Source organism: Alligator sinensis, unplaced genomic scaffold (genome assembly GCF_000455745.1).
Source record: "Alligator sinensis unplaced genomic scaffold, ASM45574v1 scaffold366_1, whole genome shotgun sequence".
In the NCBI taxonomy this organism is placed as follows: Eukaryota; Metazoa; Chordata; order Crocodylia; family Alligatoridae; genus Alligator; species Alligator sinensis.
Window position 1 is genome coordinate 897,296 of NW_005841851.1, and position 15,032 is coordinate 912,327.

The 15,032-nt window shown below is 54.3% G+C and overlaps 1 protein-coding gene across 4 annotated transcripts in view; it reads right to left on the reverse strand.

Moving 5' to 3' along the window:
- The window catches only part of CASZ1 (castor zinc finger 1), a 272,507-nt gene that overhangs the window by 37,903 nt on the left and 219,572 nt on the right, over positions 1-15,032 (reverse strand). For all 4 annotated transcript variants that reach the window (XM_025211291.1, XM_025211288.1, XM_025211300.1 and 1 more), the window contains 4 exons: positions 13,595-14,164; positions 8,363-8,404; positions 4,768-5,608; positions 324-392 (listed from right to left, as the gene is read on the reverse strand). In XM_025211291.1, coding sequence (XP_025067076.1) covers positions 324-392; positions 4,768-5,608; positions 8,363-8,404; positions 13,595-14,164 — 1,522 coding nt within the window. The remainder of the gene's footprint in view (positions 1-323; positions 393-4,767; positions 5,609-8,362; positions 8,405-13,594; positions 14,165-15,032) is intronic.

A 15,032-nucleotide genomic window follows, 5' to 3' on the forward strand; every position in this document is an offset into this window, starting at 1 on the left:
TGGAAATAACACCGGTGGGCACGGAGAATGCCAGCCAGGAGGCCAGGGACTGCACTAGAGCCCAGGCCTCCACAATGAGGTACTTCTAGTGGGGACGTGGGGGGAAGAGAGCTCTCGTGGGCTCCTTGGGCTTGTTCACAGCTTCCTGCTCTGGGGTCCCGAGGGGGGAACAAAGTCAGTATGGATGTCAGAGGGAAATGGAAGACTCAGTGCCCATGACTGGTGTATACATTTCACCCGGACAGACAGACGGACGAGACCCCCCCCCTCCCATACCCCTCCCTCCCAACCATGTCCCCGAGAAAGCCAAGGGGTTTGCCTACCTGGCAATATATTTCTGGTAAATATTTACATCTTCGCTGACAGCTGGTTTGTCAGTGGGTAATCCGTTCCTAATGAGAAACACACAGGGCAGAGCTGGTTAGCAGGCAGTGGCAGGGCACAGTCCAAGCTCCCCGTCTCTCTCATGCAGCACTGAGCAGGCCAGGGCACTGGGCTCTGGGAACAGTATGCAGCAGAGATACCTGCCTGTGTAACCTCCCCCCTCGCCCTCTCAGCTCTGCACCCCCTTCTCGTAGGGACACATCTCCCTTCCTGCATCTCCCATATCCCCAGAGCTCATTCCTGTTTGCTGAAGAGGCTAAGACCTGCCACAAGCCACAAAGACACCACTGCCCCATCTACAAAGAACCAGAGGTCATCTCAAAAGTGGATGGTCCCCAACCCTGTTGTAACATGGCTTCTGCTTACAAAAAGAAAGCTTTAAATACATGCCTAAATTGTGTTAAACCACTGGAAAACACTAGAGTCTAGCACGATTCAGACACTGTAAGCTCCTGTCTACATTAATGAACAGAACCGTGCTGTGACTGTTGGAGAGCAGACTGCGTTTGTGATCTGACCACTGCAACATGGCGGCAGCATAGAGGGGGCTTTGATTACACTCTCCCAGTGACCCCACGCCCCACTGACAGAACCACAAATATAGCTGTGTAGCTTTGCAATGAGGCATGAAACACGCACTGCACCCAACCATTCACTTGGAAAAGTATCTGGCTTGAAACAGGCACAGAAATTACGTCTTGGTTGGGTTCTCCAACAACAGCAAGAAAGAGCCTTAGTACAGCCAGTCTGGGCTTTGGCCAACAAGAATCGTGGCTGCAACCTTGCAGTGTGGCCAAGGAGAAATAGGCTGCACTTGGTCTTCCTCTTGCATCCTGGCACCTCTCTGTTCTGTGCCAGCTACATATCCTGGTTGCACCAGGACAGCTCTGCAGAAGTTTCACATCAAGTAAGTAAATGAGTTTAGCCCAAGTTAAGAGCATTAGGAGTTACCCAGTTAATACCATGAATTTGTGCGTGTGTGAGAGAATGAGGGGGTAATTTCTGCCAGGTCATTTAGTCCCAGAGGGTTTCTGAATGGAAAGGCAGGTCTTGGATCATGCAGTGAGTCCCGTCTTCGCTAGCACAGTTATCACTTTGCCTCGCACACCCCTCTCATCTCATGGTGCACACTGCTCTGGATCCCTCACTTGCTGCACAGCCAGCCTTCAGACAAGCACAAAGGCCAGCAAAGCTTTGAAGATTCCCCAAGTTGGGAAGTACAGCAAGTGCCCCCCATTGCCCACTGCAGTGGTGCAGAGAGAGGTTGCTTTGCCATCTGAGGGGCACAGACGTGCAGCCCGCAAAGACCTGGAGGGCGTGTGTGGGGGCAGCTCATCTTTATGACAGTGAAGGCTGGTGCCCACCATGCCCAAACAACACACAGGTAAGGTCTGCAGATGGGCAATGGAGGAGCTGCATGTCAACAGGAGAGCATTACTGGTCTGTGTCCAGTCCAGGCACCTTGTGGGTTAAAGCAGGAGAATGAGAAGCTGCCTCCACTCTGATGGAAGTGTCCCCCCGGGGCTGTTCCTGGCGAGTGATACCCTCATACCTGGAGGGAGGAGGAATCACAGCCCCATGAGAATGCTTTGCCTAGCCACACCACACCAAACATAGCCACAGGTCTGCAAGTGTTCAGCGGAGCACAACTGGGTGGAAGTCTCAAAGCAAGCCCATTGCCAGCTATACTCCCATCACCATGTCCCCTCTCCCTCATTCCCAGGAAGTCCTGTGGTTAGAGAAGGGATCAACATGGCACTGCAAACCTTCATTCACAGCAGAAAAAAAAGCATGGGGCTGCAAGAGAGGAACAGAACCAGATCCTGATGAAAAGCAAAAGCAAAGCAAGGGCGCATGAGCAGCTCCCTGGAACAATGAGCAGCTCCCTGCAACCCCAAGATGCCCAGGCAGTGCAAGGGCAGGAGAGAAGATGCTCAGAGGGCCAGATTGTCCTTGAGACTCAATGGGCTTCATCTTTCCGGAGCTGCAGACCTGTGGCCTGACCACGATAAGGTGCTGGCCACATACACATATTTACAACTAAGTGTCCTGACAGCAGCGGCCCCTGCCTGCCCTCTGGAGCAAGAAACATCAATGAGAGTGCGAGTGAGTGCTCAGCCACAAGGCATTTACAGCATGCTCCTGGCACAGCTGGGAGCCTGCTGCCACAGGGGCTAAACCAGGCTCTGTGGCAGAGCCAGCAAGGTGGAGAATGCTACTATCTCATTGAACAGCATGGCACACAATGACGAGGGGTGTTGGAGGCATCACAGCGCTCCCAGATTGGAGGCCGGGTGATTAATTTAGCTGCAGCTCATGATAATGCTTTCCTCTTTTCCAAATGCTGTAATAAGGAACCCACAGCAATGAATTAACGTGTCACACAGGAAGCAGGGACTCCTGCCTTGCACAGGGAAACTGAGGCACAGGGGATGGATCACTGGCAGTCAGGAACATACCCCAAGTCTCCTGACTCTGAGGCCTATATCATAGCTCCAGGGGCAGTCTTCCTCCCTACACAGGGATAAGGCAGGTGGCTGGACACAATGGCACTGGTGTGACCTGGAAGACCCAGACCTGGTACAAATGACCTCATGGGGCTCCTGGATGACAACAGCTTATTCAGACCAGGCTGTTCAGATGTGGGGACCAGCCAAACAGAAGGCCACAACTGAGTTCCTCAGTGGAAAACCACATGATGGATGTCACCTCAACAAATGGAAGGGCAGGATAGCCAGGCAGGAGGAGCCTCCCTCCTATAGGCATCCTTGAAGTACATTGCAGGGAGCAAGCCCCCGGAACCAATAACGCTTCTCACAAAAGGTACTCAGGTCCCATGAAGCCAGAGAATCCAGCCAAGACGGGGAGCAGTGCTCACACCCCCCTGCTCTGTTTGCACCCTGACCATTTCCTACAGCTTAAGGTCAGCCCATCAGCTCCAATCCCTTTTATGGGGTCAGCAGTTTCCTCTCCAGAAACAACCTTTCCATCTTATAACCCTAACCCCGCGAGGCCTTAGGGTGGAAGGAGTAGTGCTGGAGGGTAGCTGCATTACTTTGTCCAGAACCTGAATGCTGGGAGAACACAAAGCTAGTGCTTCCGCACAGGTGGAGCAGTGTTAACCTCTCCCTTGGCCCCAGCAAACATACCTGTCCTCTTCCTGGATGGCCACATCTACACTAGGATTCCCAACTAGTGCTTCTAACACCACAACAGTGCTGCTGGGCACACAGCTCCAGCAATGCTACAGGGGGCCCTGGTGTCGTAAGGACCACAACATCTAATCCTGCTCATAACATGTCTGCATGTCAAGGTGGTTGAAGTGGCAGTGCCCATATGCCCACTGTCTATCTGTATGTCTCCTCCATTGCTACCTCAAGCAGAGCTTCCCTCAAGGGGACAACAACAGGAAATAATCCATGCAGGTATCCCCATGGCCCAGTAGGTCGCTGGTCTCTCGGTAGAGAATGCCAACAATGTGTCAGGGGGTTATTAGTACTAACTGGGGTGGTAGATGTGCATGTGAGATATGGCATGTCCTGGCCAAACTGGAGGTGTTTGCCCAGTTGGAGGCTTTCTTGCCTCATTTCCATCTGGGAGGAACAGCTCAGACTGACATAACATGGCCTACTGTGAGAGTTTTGCCATTGACTTCACCAGTAGAATCGGGCCCTTCTCCAGTTAGAGAGATGCGCTGCTTAAGAGATGTGGAGGGCAGAGGGGAAGAAAGAGGCCATGATCCAGACTTGCACGTCAGAGCAGCTCACCTCACCCCTCTGTGTCTTGTCTCACCCTGGGATTTGTGCCTGGGTAGGAGGGCTGACGGACTCAGGCAGCTAGGACCTCATGGGTACTGGGAGTCATTTCACAAACAATTGTGCTTAGAGTTTGCCTTGCTGTGAGCAGCCAGGGATGAGGAGGGCTGACAGGACAACCAAGCCGTCTTGCAGCCGGTGTCCAAGGAAACAGGATTTTCACTGGTCCCCTGCTTGCCTCTCACTGACTAGTCCCATTGAACCTCCCCAGCTGCCTGCAACACCAGGTGAAGATGCCTAGGCCTGGCTTTAGATCCTGACCTCAGGTCATGGCTGCTTCTGCTGGCTCTGTCTTGTTAACCTTATGTTAGCACTGTCCTTAACAGCCCAAATCAACTCCAGTTCTTTTTTCAGGGTTAGGGTCAGGGTGGGAATTAGGATGTTTAGAAACCAAGACAGATTAAGAGACTCAAGCAAACTTGGCGGGTGGCTTCAGCCAACCTCTGAATCAAAAAACCTCCCCTGATATGAGCAAGGGGAGGAGAGCAAACTTTCCTCTGAGGGACCCCCCGTGCCTCCTCATGTCCCCTGACTAATGGAAAGTAAAGAGAAGTGGAAGGGCACTTACTTGACTGTAGAGACTGTTCCAGTTGTGATGGAGTCTGTCTTGGAGAAGGTTGACTTCAGGTACTCAGGGGTGTTGAATGGCAAAGAGACAGGCTGTTCAGGCCCAGTCACTGGAGCACTGCTGGGGGTACTGGTGAGGGGAGTGGGGGCCAAGCTGGGTGTAGCAGGCTTGACTGGAGTGAGCTTCTGGATGTTCCTCACGTCATACTTGGAAGGCCGCCCCACCTTGCCCGTCTTGAAAGCTATGGCCCCTCCCATGTCTGGATTGCCTTCCCCAGGCTTGAAAAGGTGCAAGTACTTGACATTCTCTAGATCATACTTGGAGGCCTTCTTGTAGGTGTTGCCATTCTGTGGCCTAATGCTCTCGCCTGTCTTCAGCTTCTGGATGAAGAAGTCATACTTGGAAGCCCGAGACATCAGGCCCTGCATCTGGGAGCCGCTGGGAGAGGGCAAGGGCAGGATGGTGGCTTTGGTCTCCGTCAGCAGGGAGGCATCTGGACCTGGCAACCGGATCGGCTGGGCCAGCACTGAGGAAGCCTCTTTGCTCAGCTTGGAGCTCAGCTCTTCAGGCCTGGTCAGATGGATGGGCCAGGAGAGCTGTTCGCCAGCCTTGAGCTTGCGGATATACTCCTCGTACTTGGAGAAGCGGGCCCGCTTGCTCATGGCATCCTCGCTGGGCAGGGAGGTGGCGGCCGAGGTGGCCTCTGAGGTAGCAGCATTTAGCTTGTCGAAGCTGATCTTGCGGGCCAGCTCATCCCGCATGTTCTGGTCGTCGTAGCCGAACATGCCCAGGAACTCGTTCATGGTGGTGGCGGCGTAATCGCGCAGCGACGAAGCTTCCCCTGCAAACAGACAGCAAGAACGAGTCACACGGGGTGGATTTCTCCTCCTCTCCTGAAACGGCATCGGTGGGGGTGGGAGGGGGGAGTGGGGAGAGGGGAACATGATCTACTGACGTTTGGCTCACTTGTTAGGTTTTACGACTCTTAAATTAATTTGTTTAAAAAAAAAAAAAGTAATTAATACTGGGGTAAAATAAAAAGAGTTCATCAATGCCAGGAAAATCAATTTCCTAAATGTTCTAGCCGATGGCTTTTCAGTACATTAAACAAAGTTTCATAAATGTCTCTGCACTCTTGCCTTGGCCTAATATGAAGGAAAAGTAATTTTACTGGAAGTGAGGCCAGTGCCAATATGCTGGGGTTTGCGCAGCTCTGTCCTTGTGTGTGTGTGGGGGGGGGGCGCATGCGCACACGTGGCAGAGCAGGGAGGTCGGGTACAGAGGAAGGCTGAGTGGATGTGTACATGGGGAGCAGGGGTGAGGGCAGAGGGGAGGAGAGTGTGTGCGGTGGGCAGGGCTTGAGGGCAGAAGGGCTGGCACTGGCGGGGAGGGCAGGGAGCAAGGCAGAGTTATGGGCTGTTGGGGGCAGGCTGGGGTAGGAGATGTGAGAGGACAGAGGCAGGATGTGGAAATGAGGAGGGGAAGGGGGATAAACGAGTGGGCACAGGGACAAGCAGAGGCAGGAGGGTGAGGAGCTGGCAGGAGCAGCCTGCTGTGTGGGTGTTGGGGGTGGGGAGGGGCAGCAAGGAATCCCTATGGCTGTCCCGGTCCCTCCCGCACCACTGCTTTTCTAACATCTCCTACATCTAAGTGGCTCCCAAAGCATCTATTCCTGGGGTCGGGCTGTCCAGCAGCCCTACTGCCTCTGCTCTAGGTGTTAACAGTGCACAAAAGGGGCAGAGTCCAGCTGGCCAGGGGGAGAAGAGCTGCTTTCTCAGGGTGGGGGAAAGGGGAGGGGGCTGTTATCCCTGGGGTCAGGGCTGTGGGGGGAGGGCTGTTCTCCCATGGTCTCTCCCTCCCCGGGAGCTCCCTCCCACTGGCGCTTTTGCTGGTCACTGGGAGGCGAAGAACAGTGCTCTGGAGGTCACCCAATATCGGTGTAAAGGAGGAAATAAAGATTACTCTGACTGACGTGCCAACTCAGGCTCATTTAGGCTTCAGTCTGACACAGCGTTCCTCCTCCTCCTCCTCCTCTCCTTCTCGCTTTCTCCGGCAGAGTAAAGATTTACTGTGCGCAGGAGTCCTTCAAACCTCCCTCGTCATCTTTCCCAATCACTCACTTGGGCTCTCGTGGGTGGGCACCATCTTTCACAGGGAGGGTGAGTGCTGGAGAGGGCAGGTACGAGGCAGCAGGAAGGGGGTTCCCGGCCGCTGCCCTGGCTCTGACACTCAGAGGTGGAGTGCCGTCATGAAAGACAGCAGAGAGCTCGGAGGTTGTCTCAGCTATGGAGCCCAAGGGGTTAAAATGGAGCCCTGGGCTCTAAGAGCAACCAATGCCATGCATACAAGCACACGTGCATGGGTATGCACCACATGCACAGACAAATGCACGTGCACATGTCTGAATGCTCCTGTGCAAAGTGGCCCCAACCAACAAGCGGCCTAGCTCAGGAGCTCATCTAGCTCTCAGAAGCCTGTTTCAGCAAGGGCATGGGTGGGAAGAGATACCTGGAAAAGATAGGGCCCTGTGGTGGGCTCCAAAAATTCCTGCAGGACATGCAAGGGTCATATCCCAGTACCACCGATGCCTAATGTAGCCAGGTGTGTGGGGCATAAACCCGGCTGTGCTGCTGGCCTATGCTACAAGGGACAGTGTCCCGTTCACACACAGCAAAGGTAGGAGGAGACATCTGCTGCACTAGATGTGATGATCTAGGGCTAGGCGAATGGTGCCAGGATCCAGGAAAGGACAGCACAGTCTTCCTCAGCTGGGCACCAACACCCTGCACCTACAGATGCTGGGCCCCTGGCAAGGTGATGCAGAGCTACCAGGGCTCACAGGAGACTCCTCAGCTAGCTGTGCAACAGGGAAGTGATTTTGGCAGAAGGATGCCCAGGCACTAGCCAGCAGCACCCTGTTCAGATGCCCACGTTTGACAACTAGGACTCCTCCTGGGAAGGGTGGGCTCATTTCCCCTGGCCCCATTAGCGCCCCCTCCCAGGGCCCTCGCTGCCTGGGGATACCAGAGGGATTGCCTTTCACTTTCGCACACCCAGGCATTAAAGTGCTTCCTCTTTTTTTCAAGCTTTTTGTCCTTTTGATGCCTTTCCCTTCCCCTCCCCCCATTCCAGCGTAACCCTATAGCCCCAACAAAAGCGATTAATACCATAAAATCCCCCGAGCCTAAGATTTCCATGGTCCTGCTAACCCTGTCTCCCCTCTTCTGCTTTTCATCTCTCTTTGGCTTGTAAGATGATCCCTAGTTACCCCACATCCCGAACTTCTAGGCCTGGCACAATGAAATCCCATCCCCCTCAACCCAAACAGCCAGGGGGAAAGAGCACCATAAAGGGGATATGAAAGGAAATTAAACTAGCAAGCGATCACTGGCTTTAAGGGCCACCCTGGAAGGTAAGGGCTGGCAGGTCCTTTCCTCTGCTCACAAGGAGACTTGTTCACACCATAGCATTTCTGTTTTCATCCCACATCCAGGAATCCCAAAGTTGTGGGAGATGGGAGAGGAGGCTGAGCCTGGCCCACCCCAAGCTTTGCCCCAAGCCCAGGAAGAAGGGGGAGCTGGAAAGATGATCCCACCTTTTTTGCACTTCCTGGACCTCATGCCTCTCAGTTCCCCGCCTGAAACACAAGGATAACAAGTAGAAGCTGTGAGACTCCCTGCTGAGCCCACATCCCAAGCCAGCCTGGCAAATCCCAGGCTGATCCAGCCCCTGCTGAGATTAAACCACACAAAGTCTTAAGGAAGAGAGACCTGGGAAACCTGGGACTTCCCCATACTACTGAGTCAGGAGAAGCTGCCCTGAGATTGACTTTCTTTAAGCTTCTCAAATTTGCAAGTCTAGGCTTGGAAATGCTTCAGCCCCTGCCCTGGTGAGACCCAGCTGCTGCAGGGGGGTGGACGAGGAGGAACAGGATGATGAGGGAGGGGTCCCTTCTGAGCCTTGATGAAGCCAGGGGGGAGTTTGGGTCCCAGGGAGCGCTCACTGCAGCCTGCTCCTATTTCAGCCGAACTGGCTGTTCTCTCTCTCACAATCATCTATGACCTCCACCCTGATTCTCCTTTAGGTCAGTTCTGGATGATCACGCAAGCACAGCTAAGTGCTCCCCAAAGCTGTGGGGAAGACCAGACCTCCCAGAGGCCAGCCAAGGCTGGCTTCCCTACATGTTGCCCAGCCAATGCCCCTCACCCTGGGCCTACCAGCATCTCCTCCAGACCAAGAGCATTCACCCCGCATGCCAGCTACCCCTCGGTGTCTCTGCAGGCAGCTGACAAGGAAGCCTGCAGGAGCCAGCTGCAGTGGTGGCACCAGTGGCTTGGCCCATGTCCCACTGGGAGAAGGGCTGAGACTCAGTCACCTTGTTTCACGTGAGCCACTCAACAGCTGTGAGCTGGCAGCTCCTCATTCAAACCAGAGGCAAAGGTCAAAGCTTCCCCTCTCTTGATCCCAGCCCTCGGGGCTGCCTGCCTCACCCCTCCACACCCTGGTACAACACACGGGGCGGCAGGTGGGAAATGATTCCTCGCAGAGGGCAGCACCACTGAGCTGTGCTCCTTCCAGGCCCACGTGTGTGCGGGGCAGCCTTGTCCCCAGGCTCTCCCTCTCCCGTGCCGTGCCTTTCCTCTTGCAGCGCATTCTTCCCTCCCCTCTGCACGATAAGGAGAGCTCCCTCTCCCCTGGCCATGGCTCTCCATTTGTGGGCATTGCCAAAGAGCAGAGATTTGCGCGTCTCGGAGCAGCTATCGTATCACAACGGATCCGGAGTGAGCACGGAAAAAAAAAAGAAAAAAAAAAAGAGGGGGCTAAAAATAGCCCAGAGCAGCACACTATATATGGAAGGAAAAGCCAAACAGCCCGAATGGAGCGGAGCTCTGGCCACCGGGGGATGGGGCAGCCTGCGCGGGGCTTCGGCCTGTCGCCTGGGCAGCACGGGAACACATGGCAGATTGCTGGGTTTAGGGTAAAAACCCAGAAACTGGCTCTGGCCACATGCAAGCATTTCCTAGTGGGGAAGGCTCCTGGGAAATCAGGGAAGGAGAAGCCCCTGAGTGGGCCAAGAAACAGGCACTCCCCTTCCCACAGGCTTGGCTCACTTAGGAATAACAATCTATACAAACTGGAAACTTTGGAAGCTCAAGAGAGGACAAACCTCTTGGCGATTCCCACTGCCCTCCTGCTCTGCGAGTTAGTGTGTGCGAGGGAGAAAGGGCAGTGCGGGGCGACCCAGGGACATGCACGTGTAGGCCTAGTGACACAGTGCGGAGGGGCTGCATGGGTGAGGGGAGAAGTGTGTGTGTGTGGGGGGGGAAGCGTGAGCTAGTCGGCATGCAAGAGTGAGTGAGGCAGGGTGTCTGTGACGGGCTCTGTCACCCGTCTCCTGAAAACATCAGCTCTGCACATCCTGCACATGTTCCCTGTCTGCGACGGAGGGGGAGATGCAGGAGGTACATCCAGGGGCCGACAGCTAGGGCAGCTCTCATTAGTCCCCTGTCCCTGTAGAGTGGCCAAAGCAGAGAACAAGCCTGCCCCTCGGCAGGGGATCCCACTTCTCCTAGCTCTCCCTGGATGAGTCGCAGCTCGTTTCTGAGGGTGACGTATTGCAAAGCCAGCCCTGAATGCTGATGTGCTGGCCAGTCTCCAGTGAGCTCCCCCCATGTCCCAGTCACAAGAACAGGTCTGCAATCCACCAAGAGGTCAGGGTACCAATGTGGCAGATGCAGGGTCAACCTGTTGGAGGCATCAGCTGAGGAAGCGAATGATGGAGGAAGGAGCAGAGGGTGAAACAGGTGATGCGAATGGCCTGTCCTGGTCTAGGAAATCTATGACTGGGGGTCACTGATTCCCTTGGGGCAGATCAATCTAGAGGCGGCATCTGCCTTTTAGTCAGGCTCTTGCTTTTTACTTGAATTTCCAGCTGGACAAGGAGCTTGACCAGTGACCACCAATGCTATTGAGCACCTGCAGCTCCTACCGCCTTCAGGGAGAACAACAGACCCTTGGCACCTTAAAAATCTGGTCTCTAGATGATTCCCCTTATGCCACACTGACTGGGTGACTTGGCAAAGCCCTGTAGCTATTCTCCTGCCCCTGGCCCTCTGCTCAGCTTGCCAGCCCACCCAGGCTTTTCTGAAACCGTCATACCAGACTCCTCCCTGGTGTACAGAAGTGCCAAAGGGCTACACACCCTGTTACACTGGGTCCCATGATGCCTACTGAGGACAAGGTCAGGATCTACGGGGGAGAGAGCTGAAGACAAGAGGCTAGGGAAAGCAGCACTAAGCCCTTCTGGAGGCAAGAAAACCCAAGCCCTGTCCCAGTGCAGCTGCTTGCGCTTGCAACCCTTAAGGGAGCCCATGTGATCTGGGCACCATACATGCTCTTGCCCCTCTCACATGCCCTTGTGCCCACTTGCTCCAATAATTAGGCATGCATTTTTGACAATGTGGCCATGAAATGACATGAAGCCAGAAGCTCTGTTCTGAAGAGGGGACACAGGATCCCTTCCATTCCCCGCAGGTTGGCCACATATTTCTACATTGGGTTCCCCCCCTCCAATCCTTTTTTGCTTTTCTCCGCATCCCAAACTGCAAGTGGTGTGTGTGGGGGAGGAGGGGAATTTAAACAAACTGCGAACGGAGTCCAGGCGCAATCACCTTGTGTCTGGGAACGACAAGGGCTTTCCTATCAAAGGAAACTGAAGGTCACACTTTTCCTCATTGATCTTGCAATGTTTGTTAATTACTCTGTCACTGATGTGGCGAAGGATAATTAAACAGCTCTGTTTATATCTTATATGCATAATTATGTGCGCTGCCACTGAACTCGTGAAGACTGGAGAATATGCCTCTCCAGAAGGGGAACGGACAGACGGAGATGAGTTTCAGCTGCATTATTAACAGGAGGAGGAAAGCACAGGCACGCACAAAAGAGGGAAAGTTTGATGGATTTGCCAAGTGCTGAGATCGGAGGGGGTGGGGTGAAGAGACCTTTCCATCAAGAGATTCATCCCAAGTAGGTGACAGATGTAGACGTCGTGGGGAGGTCTAGACACTGTGGTACGCGGGGAATTGAGTTACTGTCCACACTTTGTGTTTAAAGGGCTTGTGATGCTGATCTGGAGAGACCAGTGTTTCAGGGGTGAACAAGGAATGCATTTTTCCCCCAGTGCTCACCCACAACCACCAGAGCCTCTGGCTGAATTCAAACTGGGTCGAGCCTGACAAGGGGGGCACTCCTTGATGTCAGGAGATCACCACAAACGACAAATACATCGAGCCTCTGGGGGAAACCCCTTCAGAGGAGTCATGTCCAAACTGTTATCCAGATACTGGTGTGAGAGAAGCTGGGGCAGAAAAAGAAGAGTGCAGGGGGACCTCAGGCTCTGGGATTCACCAATGCTTTGAGTCACAAGGTGGTTCCCTGAATGTGTGGCTGTAATGACACAGGACAGCGCATCTCCCAGAGGGGACATCCAGCCACGCTGGGGAGCATCCCCTTGATTCTTGAGCAGGAGTAACCATGAAAATGTGAGGGGAAAATTTGGCTCCGTGGTGTGTCACGCCTCTGTTATGCACATGGGCATAACAAACGTGAAAGGGATGTTCACAGTAATAAAGAGATCACAGGAATGAATGAAAGAAGAGGAGAATGCACGCATGTGAAAGGAAGGAGAGCGTTTGTGTTGGCAGGACAAATTGGGCTTGTTTGCTGACGGGAACAAAGCTGCGAAGGACTGTGGCATCCCAGTAGATGCTGCTGGTGTTTGTCACCCTGCCAATGGCAGCGCTGCTCCTCTGGAGGGGAAGGCAGGGAGCCCTCTCCCACACACTCCAATCTCCCAGCTAATCTGCTCACTCCGCGGCTCTTGCATCCACCTGGCTCAGCTTAGGTAACCAGAACAAATAACAATAGCTTGGGAGTTACACCCAGGACAGCCACCTTTGAGCTGCGCACGTGTGCATGCAAACACACACAGCAGACATGGCCCTGGCATGAGTTCACATGCTGCTTGCATGTGTGCACTTAAAAATATCTGCAGCCTTCACCCCCAAATCCAGACACAGCCAGTTTTCTTTCTCTCTCTCTCATACACACACGTTTGAGCCCTCCTTATCCTCCAGGCTTGTGGTCTCACTAGCCGTATTTCCAGGGCCTTTTTTTCCCATGATGATCCTGCTTTACTCAGTGAAAAGCCTTCCCCAGAGTGAGCCTTCCTCATCCTAGACCTGTTCTCTTCCCATCTTATTCAGGCATCACCCTTGGCTCCTCTGCTTCCCATCCTATCCTATAGTAACTTCACCTCCAATTCCCTGGACCTTCCTATGCCCTCATCCTAGTGCCTTGGGCTCTGCTGCTGGGTACCAGCCCTGGCTGAGGAGACAGAAGAAGCCCTCCCCTCTCTGGCCCTGATCTGAGCGCTCTTATTGCACCCTCACTGACAGAACTGGCTGGGTGTGATTGCAGTACACGATCACTGAGCTATGCACCCAGCTCCCCAAAATGCCAGCGGGGTTCCCATCTTCCCTCCCAGCTCTCAAATACCACAGCTGACTCTGCTCCTGGGACTAATCCCCGTTGTGTAAGACAGCATGTGGGCGTGCGGGAGCACTCGTGCATTCATTTGGGCCTGGCTGCCACATACTGCTGAGCGTGCAGAGTTGAGAGGGTGTGAATGCATGGGTAAGTCTGCTGGTGCCACTGGCACAAGGGCAGGATGGGCTCTGAGACCTCCGGAAAAGGTGAAAGTTTCGTAAAGGAGTCCATGGGGTAGGATATAGCCTGATCGGGGAGTGCAGGGACCATGCCTTACCTGAGGCAGCTCCTCCAGCCAACTTGGAGCCCGTCTCGCCGCTGGAGGATCGGTAACTCTCATCCTTCGAGGCAGGCCCGTCCGAATCCCTGTCGTCTAGGAAGCTGCCATCCTGGGAGCCCCGCAGTGCATCTGCCTCATCCCCGTTATCTTCCTCATCACTGCAGCCCTTAGGCTGGACCATGTAGACGCCTTCGGGGGGCATCTCCACGCTCTCAGTGCCCTTACCCTCCTTGCCCTCCACTCGGCCCAGCAAGAGTTCGTCATTGTACTCCCCATTCACCCACTTCTCAATCACCTCCCTCCTCTTGTCCTCCTCGATCTTCTGCACACGGCTGAGTCCATCCGAGAACTCAGCCCCCACCTCCTTGGTCCCAGGCTGGGGGGCTTCCTTTTTGCTGCTCTCACGCTGGGCACCCTTGTCTGCCCGCGCCTGCTCAGCTCCCCCGTGATCAAAGACCACCTGGCGGCTGAGCTTGGCACAGATTGCGTTCAGCTTCAGGCCGCCTTTGCGCTTGGCAGCCATCGTGGGTTTTCCTGAGGTTGCGTCAGTGCATATAGTTCTTTCAGCTGGAACGGGGGAGAGAAAAAGGGAGAAACAATTAGTGTGAGAGGGCTCAAAGATGCCCCCCATTTGCAAACACCAGACCCCCAACCCCCACATGCCAGCGCTCCCCTCTGAAGCAAGGACCTGCCTTCATACCCAGCACCATGAGGAGGAGCTGGGACTGAGGCGTGTCAGGCAGAGTGCACCCACGGTATTTCAGCAACACCACACAGCGAAGCCTGTCTAAATTGGTGAATGCAGGCCTGGAGCGTGGGCACAACACCAGCAACTTTAGTGGAGAGGCACCTGCTTATGTGAGGTCCTGAACGTCCCAAGTACTGCTGGTGTCAGTGTGTAATGCATTTCATAGACTAACTAAAGCAGAGATGCAGACCGCCATGGCTATCTGCCCTCTGCATACTGTTGGTCTGTCACAGGCCCTGCTGCAGGAGCCTCAGCTCTTTGGCTCCAGTGGCAGCAGCACCTGCTGTCCCCATGTCAGCCAAGATGGCAGGAGCTGCCATTGCACCGAAGCCAACAGAAGTACCCTGGCATGAATGAGGCCTTAAGTGTCTATCAGAAAGATCCTGATTCTTAACCTAGGGAATGCAAGCGACTCCCTCACTGGGATTTACTCAGATGCTGAGGCAAATGGGGAGAGCAGGAGCCTTGGGGAGTGGGTTTGCTTGAGTGCCATACTAAGGAAGGGGTGGGGGAGGTGGTGCTGGGTTAGCACCAGTCAGTAATGCCCTCTCTCGCACACTCACAGGAAACTCTGTTCTCACACTTCCCAGCACAATCAGCTAATTAGTCTGGGTTTGTTATTTTAATGTAGTTTATTCATATGTCACAGCTACTGGGGGGGGGGGGGGGGGGGGGGAGGAATAGGGG